Genomic DNA, 16,687 nt, shown 5'->3' on the forward strand with positions numbered 1-16,687 from the left:
CTCTTTACTCACATGCTCTCACTGTACTCAGTGTAAAATGAGTATCTGGCCATGAACAGTGTTATTTGTCGTTAAAGATTGTATTATCGCCTAACAGGCGCTTATACGTTTTAAAATGGTAGCACGTCTGAACGGTAATGAGAAAGTCTGAGGTTTGATTCCCAGTTGAGGTTGACTGATTTTTGAGATTTATTTGGCACCGTTTCATACACACTTGTTCAGATCTTGATCTTAAACCGGTGCCTGCTCCCTAATTTCTCAATGAATGGATCAAAAAGCGCATACGGTCATGCACCTAAAGAACCCGTCTTGGGAATGCCTACATACATTCTGCCTGGAGTGCATCTTCCCAATTATACTGAATAATAGAGACCCAAACGATCCGTGCATCCAGAATTAATCCTGTTGTTGTTGCGTTAAATGAACACAATGGCATTTGCTCACTGCCCTTTGATTTGAAAGCTAATCTATGTTGAAATGCTTTTCGCCATATATCATCTACCCGGTACCCAATCACTGCAGATGAACTAGCTGGGTCAGAAAAAATCTCAATGCACGTTGGGTAGATTCCGATCCTTTTGCTTTTGAATCTAGTGCTTTACTCAGAACTTCTATACTGAATAAAACTCATAATTTACATGCCTCGCGTCTTGTCTTGCATGGCAAGTGTTGCTGTTGACTTGTTAAGCGCATTGAGTAAACATAGCGGATATTGCACTGTATAAAACTTACAATGCGTTTCTTTTGTAGATGAGTACTGTTAATTCTCTCACAAAAGACCAAAGAAACCAAAATAGACAGACAAACAAATGATATCCAGCAGTACTTGGCATATTCATAGTTTATACGACACAACATTTATCATAGAAACTATAATAATATAAAACAAAGAAAAGAAACTAAGAACAAGGTAAAGTTTTGTTATCAAGTAGTGTTTATATTTCCATATTTCACAAGTCAACTGGGAACAGTTGCCCACCAGCCTTCTAAATAAAACACAAATCTACAAACACTTGTGTCGCTTGGAACGCTTTTTGCCCACCCTTAGAGCGATGGACAATTGACATCTTCAGCCATTTCTGTGAGTATTGCGTGTGCTGCTCTCAGGTTTGGTGGAGTGCTTACGTCTCCTCCTCACCTTCCTCCTCATCGAATTCACCCTCCTCTTCGGCGGTGGCGTCCTGGTATTGTTGGTATTCAGACACCAAGTCGTTCATGTTGGATTCGGCTTCAGTGAACTCCATCTCATCCATACCCTCACCAGTGTACCAGTGGAGGAAAGCCTTACGGCGGAACATAGCTGTTTGTGTATGTGGGGTGGGGTGGAAGATACAAACACGACAACATGAATAATTTTTCAAACTGCAGTCCTCGTGAGATTTCAGACAATGCAATATTGGCATATTTTGAGTTCACTGGCATGGCATTTAGCAATATTATACACGCGAAACTGTAAAAGATATGTAGTATATATTTTAGCATTGCAATATTTCGTTTTGGAAAATATATATGAACGGTTACTGCATTTCTAACCCTCTACCCCCTCCCCTTCTTTTGCTTTCCCGGATAGTCAGATTTTTAGTGTTCATAAAAACGGCATAGCAACCAAGCACCGGACCCATCTAGATTGCAATCTTTTCAGATATGTTGTGAAAAGCATTGCTTACTGTTATCGCTCAAGAACACTATTTGTTGATACTAACAAAACGCCATTTCAATCTTTTGACATAAACTAATTTACTCACATCATATATCGATTAACTAAATGATTATCACCTTGGCAGGAATTGATAAACCTTAGAATCATTTGAAGTTTTGAAGTTAAGAACTTTTGACAAATTAAGAGTTATTTTGATCAATATAATATAAGAGGTTTAAAAATGCTGACAACATTATTTAAACGCGTATTGTTTGTATATATGGCAGACTCAACATTACAGCTACAGCTACAGCTGTTTACATTCGTGGGTTAAATGCGATATTCTATTTTGAGGGTTTTATCCCAAATTCTTCCTTACCAGTGAATTGTTCAGAGATACGCTTGAAGAGCTCCTGGATGGCGGTGCTGTTTCCGACGAAGGTGGCAGACATCTGGTAGAGGACATAACAAACATATTATTGTAGATTATTAAGAGCATACATTTAGTAGCAGTAGTAGTAGTAGTAGAATTAATAGTAGTAGTTGTAGTGGAAGTAGTAGTTGTAGTCGAAGTAGTAGAAGTAGTAATTGTAGTAGAATTAGTAGTAGTAGTAGTAGAAGTAGTAGTAGTAGTAGTAGCAGTAGTAGTAGTAGTAGTAGTAGTAGTAGTAGTAGTAGTAGCAGCAGTAGTAGAAGTAGTAGTAGTAGTAGTAGTAGTAGTAGTAGTAGTAGTAGTAGTAGTAGTAGTAGTAGTAGTAGTAGTAGTAGTAGTGGTATAGTAGATGAAGAAGTAGTTGTAGAAGTTTTATTTTCTTTGCTCTAGGAGAATGTTTCAATGTAGTGGTTTAAAAAGACTATGTTAAAATAAGTTCATAAGATAATGGAGACAAATGGATAGAAAAAGCTATTAAAAAATTAAATGTAAGGTCATTGAAGAAGAATGGAATTTGAATAAGCAAAGGGGGAGAAAATGGGGAGTGGTGTATTAAAGTTGAAGGAGAACAAACACCAAGAAGGACAGAAAATAGAATGAAGAGTATTGAGGCTGTTTGGCCATTCCTTACCTTGAGACCACGAGGAGGAATGTCACAGACGGCGGTCTTGACGTTGTTGGGGATCCATTCAACGAAGTAGCTGGAGTTCTTGTTCTGGACGTTGAGCATCTGCTCGTCAACTTCCTTCATGGACATACGTCCACGGAACATGGCGGCGACGGTCAGGTAACGGCCGTGTCGTGGATCACAGGCAGCCATCATGTTCTTGGCATCGAACATCTGTTGGGTCAGCTCGGGGACGGTCAGAGCTCTGGAAAGAAGAGCAATGGTGGTGGTGGTGGTTGATGGATGTCATGAATTCATATGGTGTGTGTTAGGTAAAATTGTTTTGGTTTTATTTTAATGAGAATAGTTTAATGAATGGTACTTCGACACTTGATTATGCTAAATCTCAATGCTATTTAAAATGATTTAAACTTGACACGGATATGAGAAAATGGTCTAAATGGAAGTTGCCATGCCAAAAGATTTGAGAGAAGGATATTTGTAAAGAAATTATATAAAAGGGAAGCAACTCGGTATCTTTTATCAACATATTGTGTTACCTTTGTTAATTCCCTTGTAACTTTTAGTAGCAACTCATCCTTCATAATAATATGTTGTCAGTTATTTCCAATGGTATTCATATTTTTTTTAAAACATATTTCCTTTTGTATTTATTTATCTACTTTTTTCATTTTGGTATAGATAAAAGGTTCCACTGCTAAACTTGACTACATGTGTCTTACCTGTATTGCTGGCTACCACGGGAGGTGAGGGGAGCGAAGCCGGGCATGAAGAAGTGGAGACGGGGGAAGGGCACCATGTTGACAGCGAGTTTCCTCAAGTCAGCGTTCAACTGACCGGGGAATCGGAGGCAGGTGGTGACACCAGACATGGTGGCGGACACGAGATGGTTCAAGTCTCCGTATGTGGGGGTGGTCAATTTGAGGGTACTGAAATTATGTTGAGAAAAAATAAGTATTATTATATAGGAAAATGAAGAGGGTTTTTTTTCAATTAAAGAACAATTAAAACAAAATATCTGTTAAATGCTAAATGCGCAAATTGGACTAATGAGTGTAGCTCTGTCAAGTCGTTGTTGAAAAGAATCCATTTATTTGTATAGTTGAAAGATTTTGTACTAAAATTCGTGGTTTTATCACTTTTGATCAATAAAATAAGCTCAAATTCTGTTGATGATGTGTTGGTTATATATTGTTATTTTGTTGTCCGTAAGGATTTGTTAAAGCTCATAGACTTTAAACCTGTCTGTGATAAAAGTTACCTTTTTTTACGCTGACAGGCATTAACCTTTGTATTCTAAGGCACAAAACTACAAAATCAATGCTCCAATGTCATCAGATATTTTTGGTAGAGTGTGATTTATGTGTCTTTATCAAATCAAACGCTTAGTTGGTTGTAGTACTATTAAAACATGCGGATTTTTTTTCTATAATTGTTCATGTTTAGAAACAATGAAGTAAAATATTTATGACTTCTCTTAAAAGAAAATCAATCTTACCGGAAGCAGATATCGTAAAGAGCCTCGTTGTCAATGCAGTAGGTCTCATCGGTGTTCTCGACCAGCTGGTGGACAGACAGGGTGGCGTTGTAGGGTTCAACAACGGTGTCGGATACCTGGAGAAAAGTAGAAATGAAAGAGGAATGAATTGATATAAAGACGGGTGAATGCATTTTTAGTTTTGACGTTATCCAATCGCCTCTCACAACCGAGAAAAACGTCATTAATTGTTCTATTATTTATGAAATCTGAATTAGAAATTGTATTCACAATGTAAAAAACTCGAACTTTGGTGGATAATATTGAAAGATTAGAATTATTAAGCTGCAGATCTTGATGTTGACTTGAGTATTAGTTCTATCATCATATTAATGAAGGAATTGAGAAGAGAGAGAGAGAGAGAGAGAGAGAGAGAGATGAGAGAGAGAGAGAGAGAGAGAGAGAGAGAAAACACTGACGTTGTCAGGGTATTTGTCATAGTATCTAAGAGTTAAGATTACTCAGAATAGCACATTTGCTATGGATTGATTGGAGAAAGTTGAATTGATGTTGTCTGTTTGTATCTTTGTGGCGAGTAATTACTATTGCCCGTTTCACGCCAAAGTCACCGGGATAAAATCCGACTTCATGGGCCTAATGGCTCTGAAGGACTACTTTATATCGTATTTAACTTTTCCAGAATATAATCGATTACTATTTATCCTGCTCACCTTGGGGGATGGGACAACAGAGAATGTGTTCATGATTCTGTCGGGGTATTCCTCACGGATTTTGGAGATGAGGAGGGTGCCCATACCGGATCCGGTACCGCCACCGAGGGAGTGTGTGAGCTGGAAGCCCTGGAGGCAATCGCAGGACTCGGCTTCCTTCCTCACAACATCGAGGACGGAGTCGACGAGCTCAGCTCCCTCTGTGTAGTGGCCCTGGGAATGACGAAGATATGGAAGATACAGGTAAGAATATGCTTGAACTGTGATCAACTCTACACTTTCAATAATTGAAAATAGGAGTCTTTTTCAAAAACAGATATCAACGTTATTTAAATAGATAATAATTTTGATTTCATCTCCAATATTTAACCCCACTTATGAATATATAGTCGATAGAAGTTTAAACTTTGCGTTTCTATATACATGCAAAAATTTTAATAATTACACGTAGGACAATAACTCATATAATTTCTATTTTCAGACAAATACTGAAATCATTTAGCATAATGGCCTTCTAAAAGTATTTAACACAAAAATTAAAACTTTTAAGACATTTGATATTCCACTTATAATTTCCCTCCCGTCTAAGTAATGGCTACGATGACCAAAAAAACAACAACATATCAGCCATGTTGTCTCAAGTTCTTTATTCGCCATGAAATCTCACTCTAGTGTTAAGTAAATTTAAATAAGTATACGTCGATCACTAACAAGACATGACGATGACTTACCTTGGCCCAGTTGTTTCCGGCTCCAGACTGTCCGAAGACGAAGTTATCTGGACGGAAGATTTGACCGAATGGGCCGGAGCGGACGCTGTCCATGGTTCCTGGCTCAAGATCGACCAAGACGGCACGGGGCACGTATTTGCCACCTAGAGACAAAAATAAAGATTACAGTATTATGGCATGGTTGAAATTTTGACTGGAATACTGTCGTTCTCTAAAAACAAAAACGATTTTATATATGTTGGCCAGAAAACTCGCCAAAATAATAAAAATTAGTTTTTCATGCTACGACAGAACATATCGAGGTTTAAAGATGACAATTAGTTCTGGGATGAATCGCGTTGAATGATCCATTAGATCTCTCGGAAATAGAGAGCTGGACGAGGAAGAAATACTAGAGAACAAAAAGAAGAAAAAGATGATGAAGAAGAAGAAGAAGAAGAAGAAGAAGAAGAAGAAGAAGAAGAAGAAGAAGAGGAAGAAGAAGAAGAAGATGAAGAGAGGAGGTGGTCGGTGGTGTTGGTGATGGTTATGATGATGATGATGATAATGATGATGATGATGATGATGATGATGATGATGACGACGACGACGACGACATGATGATGATGATGATGATGATGATGATGATGATGATGATGATGATGATGATGATGATGATGGTGGTGGTGATAGTGGTGATGGTGGTGTTGGTGGTGTTGGTGGTGGTGACATACCAGTGGCCTCATTGTAGTAGACATTGATTCTCTCCAACTGAAGGTCGGAGTCACCGTGGTATGTGCCGGTGGGGTCAATGCCGTGTTCGTCAGAGATGACTTCCCAGAACTGTTGACCAAAGACAATAGAAAGATGAAACAATTAGATATAAATGAAATGAAAACGAACAATTGGATTCAGTAGTCTGCTGCCACGTCGCCCAATGACGGCGGCCATCGTGGTTCTAAACAAGAAAATCAGTACTTTTTATTCTTCATGCTAGCTAGAACTTTTCATATGTCTTGTGATCAGAATGTGTAAAAGTCAAAACATGATCAGATTTATAATGTTTTTTTTTTCTCTCTAGATAGCTTTTATGCTCGTCGGAGAAATTTTCATAAGGGCGTCCGCCATTGTTCCGATAGTTTAGAGCCAGTTACTAAGTTACCTTGCGTCATTACGAGGGAAGTGACGTTACGACTGTTGAAGCGTATTAAATAGACTAACTGAATCTATTTTTCACTTAGCTCAGTCTTATTTTTTATAGATGGCTAGTTGGGCGATAAGTTTTTCAATAAATTCTCTCTGACATATACGAGTATTTTACAATGTTTAAGGTTACATACGATATTTTCACTGATACGATTGGTCCGGTGGGCATAACTGATGAGTATTTAACTGAAACGCAAACCATCGATAGCACTTTCTCACAAATTTTAAAGTCTATTTCCCTTCACATTGCTTCGGGTAAATGATAAGGTATTCATCTATATGTTTTATATGAGTTCTGAAACGTTAATGTTTAAAGGACTTAGCCAACAAGCGTAAGTGCTGGGTTCTCAGCCCGGTATTCCGCTGTTGTATTAAAGAACACAATTTGTGCTATTTGGTTAATATTGCATATACTGTGTAGTTAAAAACGACATAATTGATACCCGAAGTTCTTTTTATAAACCACTTTGTCCAACACTGTTGGGTCACTGTGACAGTTAGAGCTGACGGAAAGTACTTTACGATAGAAGTGCAAGCTTATTATCTAATTACTGGCTGGTTTTATGTGGCGTACACATAAATGCAGGTCTGACATCCGAATCCACTTATGGACCTAGTTTAACATGGTTGTAATGGACAATATTTTGTTTCATTTTTTTTTTTTGAGATTCTCATTACAACAATGAGCCCATACGGAATTGGGTTATCAGACCTGCAAATAAGTACACATCGGTTTTGTGGCATTAAAAAATGTTATTAGATTTATACACATGTCGCAGCGAATATATTCGCAGTTCTTATACATTTTACAAGCGTATTCCCTGTGAGATAAGGATGTTTCACAACAGGTACGTGCTTGCATATGTCTGGTGAGTTTATATTCGTTTCATTGTTTGTTTGTTTGTTTGTTTGTTTGCTTTCCCTTTCTATGCTCTTTTTCAAGTTAAATGTATTAGAATAGTTTTTAAACTGTAAGATGAAAAAAGTGACCAAATCTAGATAGCTGCTTAAGGGGTACTTGAACCGCGCTCGGTTTAACGTAAAACACTTTACAAGTGTAACACGACAAAAATCAACTTTACAAGTGTAACGCGACAAAAATTAACAATCACTTCGTGTCCTATCAACATTAGTTATCTCTGGATGGGATTAGTCAGTCTAGATAGCGAAACAGGCAGTGTGTCATACTGATAAGTGTGTGACGAAAGCCTGTAATATCAAATTTATTTTTGATATTAGTTGGCATTGACTGTGACGTACTATGTGGTCCAATCCTATTGTTTTTAATCAAACACAATTCATATCTTGTTGCCCCCCCCCCCTCCAACCCCCCCCCCCCCCCCACCCAGCCTTCGTGGCGCCCCATTTCTCTACAGTTGATTATTCTTCCAATTATTAATTATAGTATTTATTTCTTTTATTCTATGGATTTCTAATATCAATATCCCTGTCCTTTTTTTTTGTCTCTCCATTTCTATCTTCCATTCTCATTCGTTACACACACTCTCTCTCTCTCTCTCTCTCTCTCTCTTTCTCTCTCTCTCTCTCCTCTCTCACTCACTCACTCTCTCTGTCTCTTTCTCTCTCTTTCTCTATCTATCTATCTATCGATCGATCGATCTATCCATCCATCTCTCTCTCTCTCTCTCTCTCTCTCTCTCTCTCTCTCTCTCTCTCTCTCTCTCTCTCTCATTCAGCTATCTCTCTCAATAATATGTTTCGCCCAATTTACCTTGCTCATCAGTCTATCAATCTCTCTATATCCATTAATCAATTTATCTATGTATATAAATACTATACATATGTTGATGTGTCTATCTATCTATTCATTGGTCACCTCTATCTATATATCACTACATCTATCTATCTCCCTATGGGTTTTTTTTCCTCTTGCTCCACAGCAAAGCAAATTCTTACACCTTCGGACAACTAGAATGAGGCAATTAAGGATGTGGGGGTAGGGGGCGGTTGGACAACTAGAATGAGGCAATTAAGGATGTGGGGGTAGGGGGCGGTTGGAGGTCGATTCGAGCTATGCCTAACTAGATAATGAAGTACGTCTTTTTTCACAAGGTAAAGCAGTAAAGCGATTAGCCAGAACAAACAATCTTGATTGGTTCAGGACATTACCTGGCCGCCTGATTCTATATGGGGAAACACTAAATGACCGGAATTTATACAGTTTAGCCAAGTGGCTGTTTTCAATGTGGCCAGTGGCATCTGCAGAATGGCTAAGACTCGAACGAATTGGCGAGTTGTTTACAAGACCAGTACACCTTCCAACGGAGTTCTTTGGTGGATATTAATATCGTATCAAAGGTGTGCAGTGTATACATATGGGCGTATAATCCTTGACTTTGCATATTGAAAGTATTTGATGTTTCAGTTTTGTGAAAGTTTCTATCGCATTTTCTCCACCGTATTATTTATATTTGATTTTATTGAGCTTGTGGATGAAGGGCGGGGGTGGGGGGGGGGGGGGGGGAAGGGGCGACAACTCAATCGGTAGAGTAGTCGCTTCCAACGCAAACGGGCTATCCGTGTTTAGATTCTATAATTACATAATATATTTTTCGTACTCTGGAAAAGACACGTGAGGTAGCAGGGTTGAGGGTTTTTGTCAAGATGATGAGGGTCATTTAAATCGATCAATATATGAAGGACAAGTTTTCATGCCAATTTTGTCCAAACTGTTATCATCATATAATTTATCTATTACATGTTTAGCAAATAAATGTTTGGTCTAATTGCCTTTATAATACGAGATTTCCTTTGGTTTAGGGAATGTTGATTCCATTAAAACTAAAACACAGTGGTAAGATACGAGTAACTCATCAGAATCGTGAATTTAAAACACTTTAAACAAAACCAACTATACTACGTTATATAATGTAAATGTTGCTGCTCGAAGCTCGAAGAAATAAATAATAATGTGAAATTGAATTTAAGCTTCGATTTAATCACAAAAACAGATCAAATGAACGTTTCGGGTTTCCCCTTTATCAACCTTCATTTGATCTGTTTTTGTAATCAAATTGAAGCTTACATTCATTTTCACATTATTTTTTACGTTATATATTAGATATCACAATGGAGTATTCTTAAAAGATCACACTTAATTTTAACAACCAGCTTCTCTTCTGCACTTTCAAATCCATAAAACTATAAATATCTAATTTTAGAATACCGGGAATCATTATACACTCACTTTAGCACCAACTTGGTTCCCGCATTGGCCGCATTGAAAATGAACAATTTCACGCATTGTCGTGTTTTATGTTTAAAGGTGTGTAGCAGTACTAGACTAGATATGTAGATACTTCAAAATTTATGTCAACAACTTCAACGACCCCAGATGATAATAAAATTATTATTAAGCAGAAATAATTATAAGCAAGCAAGAAAGCACTAGAAACACAAGCACCAACTGTTTAAACTGCAACGCTATAAGCTGGTCGCTGTTGGTTATATATATATAATATAATCATCGTAGAGACCATGTCACGTGACCAATATCGTCGCAACACATCCTATGTCGTTGTCAATGTAAACAATGATAACAATTAATTCCTCGTTATCTATTAGGTGATTAGCTGTTTTTATTATTTCCATTGAGCATTTATAGTTATATGAGCGTCAGAGACAGAGTTTCACTTTGATTATCTCGATGACTAATTCAAACACAGTCAGACACGGAATTATAACAGTTAGATATGAAGTGAGTAGAAAAGTGCCAGAAGACAATAGAGAATAAAAATTTTTTTCGCGGCGGTGGTGGGGTTTGAACCTGCGACCTTATTGGTACGACACACTCGCCTGGCAGTGAGTAGGTGCTTTACGTGTGAGCTATCCACGAACACAAAAATATTCGTTTCAAACCAAAGTCATTTCTAGATCCTCTTCACCACAATTCTTGAGATCGCCGATTCGTTCGCCACATCGCGAAGTAATTTGACCAGCAGTTAAGCTTAATAGCCAATATTCTCATCACAACATATAACATAGAAACGATTGAACATTGAGTATGACTCCGTGTATGGGGTGAATTTTTTAATTCAGAAAAGTGAGTGGAGCAGGCACTTATGTTGGTAACAACAAGATATGAAGTGAGTAAAAAGTGCCAGAAGACAATAGAGAATAAAAATTTTTTTCGCGGCGGTGGTGGGTTTGAACTGCGACCTTATTGGTACGACAACTCCGCTGGCAGGTGAGAGCGGGTCTACCGGGTAGCTATCCACGAACACAAAAATATTCGTTTCAACCAAAGTCATTTCTAGAATCCCTCTCTACCCAATTCTTGAGATCGCCGATTCGTTCGCCACCATCGCGAAGTAATTTTGACCAGCAGTTAAGCTTAATAGCCAATATTCTCATCACAACATATAACATAAAAACGATTGAGACATGAGTATGCTCGGTGTATGGGGTGATTATTTTTAATTCAGAAAAGTGAGTGGAGCAGGCACTTAGTGGTAAAACAAGATATGAAGTGGAGAAAAGTGCCAGAAGACAATAGAGAATAAAATTTTTGGCTATTAAGCTTAACTGCTGGTCAAAATTACTTCGCGATGGTGGCGAACGAATCGGCGATCTCAGAAGTGGGTGAGAGAGGGTATCTAGAAATGACTTTGGGTTTGAAAACTGAATATTTTTGTGTTCGTGGATAGCTCACACGGTAGAGCCACGCTCTCACTGCCAGGCGGAGTTGTCGTACCAATAGGTCGCAGGTTCAAACCCACCACCGCCGCGAAAAAAATTTTTATTCTCTATTGTCTTCTGGCACTTTTCTACTCACTTCATATCTGTTGTTACCAACATAAGTGTCCTGCTCCACTCACTTTTCTGAATTAAAAATTCACCCATACACGGAGCATACTCAATGTCTCAATCGTTTCTATGTTATATGTTTGTGATGAGAATATTGGCTATTAAGCTTAACTGCTGGTCAAAATTACTTCGCGATGGTGGCGAACGAATCGGCGATCTCAAGAAGTGGGTGAGAGAGGGATCTAGAAATGACTTTGGGTTTGAAACGAATATTTTTGTGTTCGTGGATAGCTCACACGGTAGAGCCACGCTCTCACCTGCCAGGCGGAGTTGTCGTACCAATAAGGTCGCAGGTTCAAACCCCACCACCGCCGCGAAAAAAATTTTTATTCTCTATTGTCTTCTGGCACTTTTCTACTCACTTCATATCTTGTTGTTACCAACATAAGTGCCTGCTCCACTCACTTTTCTGAATTAAAAATTCACCCCATACACCGGAGCATACTCAATGTCTCAATCGTTTCTATGTTATATGTTTGTGATGAGAATATTGGCTATTAAGCTTAACTGCTGGTCAAAATTACTTCGCGATGGTGGCGAACGAATCGGCGATCTCAAGAAGTGGGTGAGAGAGGGATCTAGAAATGACTTTGGGTTTGAAACGAATATTTTTGTGTTCGTGGATAGCTCACACGGTAGAGCCACGCTCTCACCTGCCAGGCGGAGTTGTCGTACCAATAAGGTCGCAGGTTCAAACCCCACCACCGCCGCGAAAAAAAATTTTTATTCTCTATTGTCTTCTGGCACTTTTCTACTCACTTCATATCTTGTTGTTACCAACATAAGTGCCTGCTCCACTCACTTTTCTGAATTAAAAATTCACCCCATACACCGGAGCATACTCAATGTCTCAATCGTTTCTATGTTATATGTTTGTGATGAGAATATTGGCTATTAAGCTTAACTGCTGGTCAAAATTACTTCGCGATGGTGGCGAACGAATCGGCGATCTCAAGAAGTGGGTGAGAGAGGGATCTAGAAATGACTTTGGGTTTGAAACGAATATTTTTGTGTTCGTGGATAGCTCACACGGTAGAGCCACGCTCTCACCTGCCAGGCGGAGTTGTCGTACCAATAAGGTCGCAGGTTCAAACCCCACCACCGCCGCGAAAAAAATTTTTATTCTCTATTGTCTTCTGGCACTTTTCTACTCACTTCATATCTTGTTGTTACCAACATAAGTGCCTGCTCCACTCACTTTTCTGAATTAAAAATTATAACAGTTATAACCTGCTGGGGATTTCATTTTAATACTAGATACCTCTAACTCTTGATTTGATAGTTTTATCATTCCGGTATTTATTCAGCCTGTTTTTTTTCTTGTTTGTTGGTTGGTTTGTTTTGGTTTGTGTGTTATTGATATCATCATTATCATTACTTAATATTGCCATTAGCACTTTCATCATCATTGTTATTATCATCATCATCATCATCATCATCATCATCATCGTCATCACCACCATCATCATATCCATTTCAATTTCCAATAGGAGAATGTCGCACACTAACAGGAGTCATGGGGAGTATCTAAGGCACAATTTCTCTTTAATGGAGTATCAAGTTAATCTCAATACTGACATGGCCATTTTATCAAATTGAGAAATAACACTGTAAATATATTGATATCCTTGTAGAGTCCAACAAATATACATTGGATTTAGTTGATTAAACGAGGAAATGTTTGATGTATGAACGAATGAACATTGGCTAACACTGTCAGATCAACTATCTAACTTATAAACCAATACCAAATCTTTATTACTGTAGACAAGATTAATCGCATGCCTATTATTGATTCTTCTCAAAAGTGTACCTAAAACATGATAATTTTGTAATTTGTATATCAAAAGTTATCATGAAAATTTAAATGCGAAATAATATTTTAAAAAGTATTGGATAAAACGTCGACAAATAGTTGAAATCGTAGTCATTGTTATAATTGGTGTCTATGTTTTTCAATACTCAACACCAAATTTGATTATAAATGCCACGTTGCTTACAATGCAATGAAAGGATGTATAATCTGAATAAGCTCTTTAAAATGTCAAATTAAAAATTAGTGAGCTAACACTGTTGTAAGATAACGTTCTGAAAAACTGTGATAGAAACAACACCAGACAAAGTAAGTCTGGAATGTTTCATATACTTTTTCAGATCTTTAGCTCTAAACGCATTCAACCCTAACACTGACTATATCTGTAGTTTACATGTAGGTTACTTTTACCCAATGCCTATTTATTTACATTTTTTCTGAGACAAATTATTGGCGTATCTTAGATCGAAGCTAATGTTGTTTTTTAGTTTTTGCACGTTAATGGTAGTTGAATAAAACTATCTATGTACATGCCCATTTTTAATACATTTTTTTTCCAATTTTGAAAAGTAGCAAAATTCTCGAGGATTGGGTGAGTTAAAAAGGTGAGATAAGATAAGAAAAGATGCGAAATAAAAATATAGATATTTATATATAGAATGGATTTATGAAAAGAATGACTTACTTTGGCACCGATTTGGTTACCGCACTGGCCGGCTTGGATGTGGACGATTTCACGCATGGTTCTGTTTGGTGGTGAAGGCGTGTACTTCAAAAAATATAAGTATGAATTTGACTGGCTTTGGTAAGCGTCTAGCGATTAAAATCTAAGCAGCCGGTTGCCGGTTTTATAGTCGGGGGCCCACGTGATTCATGGCGGCGCTTCTATAGTTACCAATATAAACAGTGCATAGAAGTGAGTAAGACGTGGTGCTGCTTAGTGTAAAGATATTATTATGTCCTTTGCGTATTTAATTGTAAATCTGTAAATCCGTATTAATCTGAGATTAATAAATCTCAGTGGCTCGCATTCACGACACCCGTATCTCTCTAATCTGGGTTATAAGCCCAAAGCGTGATAAGGATTTTATTGACGATGTCGTGAATACGACCCTGAGACCACACATGCCTTCTAAACTCAATGACCGTTCTCATTCAGCGATGGCGTTATTCCAGCCAAACACACGTAGGAGTTGAAATCAGATTAGTCGTTGGCTGAGGATTAACTGGATCTTTATCCATTTTTGGAAAAATTTAAGACATTAGATGCATTATAAACAGATTGGCAAAGGATTCATCAGAATCTGACAACAATTTTATTGAAATCGGGGAAATTAGCTCAAATGTTATGCACAAAAGAGTGGCTGAAGTTTATATACATTTAAGTAACAAAGAATTAAATCTAACGCAATGTGTCTCAATTTGAAGAAATGTGGAGATAGAACACTAAGTGTAGCGGTATGTCGATTTCGGCATTAGTTGTTGAGATTTGGATATAAATGGTTGGGATTAATGCAAAAGAACATTAACTGACTGCAGTAATAATATATCAGTACCAGTGACATATATTCAGTTACTGTGTTATCTGCGTTCGTTATCGCGTGCTTCCGACATGCCTGCTTTTTGATAAGAGATAATAATAATAATATGGTACAAGTGCCGGCATGATTATCGTTCTTGGCGGCGAGATTGACCAATGAATGGTGACCCACCGTTTCAAAACGGTACATATTGTGTCGGAGCGATATCGTTGTTGAAAATTGAGTTTGTTATTAAAAAATATGGGTTGTATCTCAGCGGTGCAGTCTTTGCTTCGTACCCGGAAGGTACCGGGTTGGGTCACTGCGCAGTGTGGCTTTGAGCAAGCCACTTCGCCCTAGCTCAATTTGCGGCGCTGCACTGCGGCTGACGCCTGGGTTATTCCAGTCTTCATTTGGAATAGAACCTTGAGAAATCCCCTATGGGATAAATAAAGGGAATTTTATTTATTATTTTATTTGTTGTTTATTGAGTAGAGCAGTCGGACTCCAAGGGAGAACCAGGCTTGACAAATCTTTAACAAATTGAGGCTCCTGTTAATTGGCATGATCGATATTTGAAGGACAAATTTTCAGTCCAAATTTTTAATGTGTTTTTTCTTTCAGAGAACAGGCAGAATTTATGTCGTTTAGAGCCACTTGGTTTATAGATAGAATGAAGTTGACGTCACTCTGGTCCTATTTATTGTTTTTTGCCATCAGCGTTAATGAGTCATTCTCACTAAAATGTATTAACAAGACTATAAAAGTTCATGGTTGCACATAGTTTTGTGTGTTGGTCCGTTATACTTCCTGATGGCAATGTTGTGAGCTTCTGATCCAAGTGCATACTATCTATAGAATGGGAGTACATGCCAGTTTCGTAGTGTGAAAGGTATTGCAACGCTTAACTGAATAACTATATTATAATCTCTTCTATCCAGGATATGACTGGAATATTTAAAGAATGCATCACTCACTTACTCAATCTTCTCCGGATCTGCTGGCACTTGAGGCGATGCAAGGGATCTCCACCTGATCCTGTCAGCAGCTATTCTTGGGGCCATCTCGAGGAACAGACCTCTTTGTTTTAGATCCCTCTCTAGGTCTCCAAGTCTCCTTGGGGCGGCCTCGCTTCCTCTTTCCCTGGGATGTCTATCCCAGAGCCTTTCTTATCAGTGTTTCATGAGGTCTGCGACAGACATGCTCCAACCAAAGAATGCATCGAACAGACCTAAATCAGAAGTCGCTCTCTGATCACTTTTTTGTGTGAAATATGACAGGGATTGTGCCTGTATTTGTGTGTGCGTATATGTATGTGAATGTGTTCGTGTGTGTGTGTGTGTGTGTGTGTTTGTGTGTGCGTGTGTATGCGTGAGTGTTTTAGTGTAGGGGGTTAGAGTGACTTTGAAAGAAATCTTATCATTGATTTGTCACTCTGTCCATGTATTGAGATCAACATGATAATCGAATATCGAATTCTGAAATTCAATCAAGGGCTGGTAGGGGCAAGGAAGAGAGTTGGGAGAGATTAAGCGGCATTGGAACAACAATTAAGTAAATGAAAGTGTATATCAGAAACTAGTTTGGTCATGCTATAAGGTTATTTTGTACGGAAAGTTTTTGTTTTTTTTAAAATAAAGAATGCCATTGCACCTTTTACTTTCTCAGAGAATATGTGATGTTAATTAAATCAACACTATTAA

At 38.0% G+C, this 16,687-nt stretch overlaps 1 protein-coding gene across 2 annotated transcripts; it reads right to left on the minus strand.

Moving 5' to 3' along the window:
* Positions 1 to 911: 911 nt before the first annotated feature.
* LOC144976789 (tubulin beta chain) lies at positions 912 to 14,294 on the minus strand. Of its 2 annotated transcripts, none has more exons than XM_078921238.1 (9): positions 14,150 to 14,294; positions 6,353 to 6,461; positions 5,640 to 5,782; positions 4,909 to 5,121; positions 4,199 to 4,314; positions 3,423 to 3,629; positions 2,704 to 2,944; positions 2,019 to 2,091; positions 912 to 1,300 (listed from the first exon to the last, which is right to left on the minus strand). In XM_078921238.1, the coding sequence occupies exons 1-9, from the start codon at positions 14,204 to 14,206 to the stop codon at positions 1,122 to 1,124; spliced, it is 1,338 nt and encodes a 445-aa protein (XP_078777364.1). In that variant the 5' UTR covers positions 14,207 to 14,294; the 3' UTR covers positions 912 to 1,121. The 2 variants fall into 2 exon arrangements, with proteins under 2 accessions (XP_078777364.1, XP_078777363.1); XM_078921237.1 differs by lacking the exon at positions 14,150 to 14,294 and adding an exon at positions 10,033 to 10,315.
* Positions 14,295 to 16,687: the final 2,393 nt, after the last annotated feature.

The sequence above is a fragment of the Berghia stephanieae genome, chromosome 7, assembly GCF_034508935.2.
Source record: "Berghia stephanieae isolate SIO BIC M18660-M18661 chromosome 7, UCSD_Bste_1.3, whole genome shotgun sequence".
NCBI classification, from domain to species: domain Eukaryota; kingdom Metazoa; phylum Mollusca; class Gastropoda; order Nudibranchia; family Aeolidiidae; genus Berghia; species Berghia stephanieae.

What these genes read in the sequence shown, in the direction of transcription:
- LOC144976789 (XM_078921238.1), bottom strand. Translation starts at nt 14,206, where the DNA reads ATGCGTGAAATCGTCCACATCCAAGCCGGCCAGTGCGGTAACCAAATC. An exon ending in GTAACCAAATCGGTGCCAAA is followed by an intron (nt 6,462 to 14,149) that starts GTAAGTCATTCT and finishes TTTGGTCAACAG; the next exon opens with TTCTGGGAAGTCATCTCTGA. An exon ending in TATCTCTGAACAATTCACTG is followed by an intron (nt 1,301 to 2,018) that starts GTAAGGAAGAAT and finishes ATACACAAACAG; the next exon opens with CTATGTTCCGCCGTAAGGCT.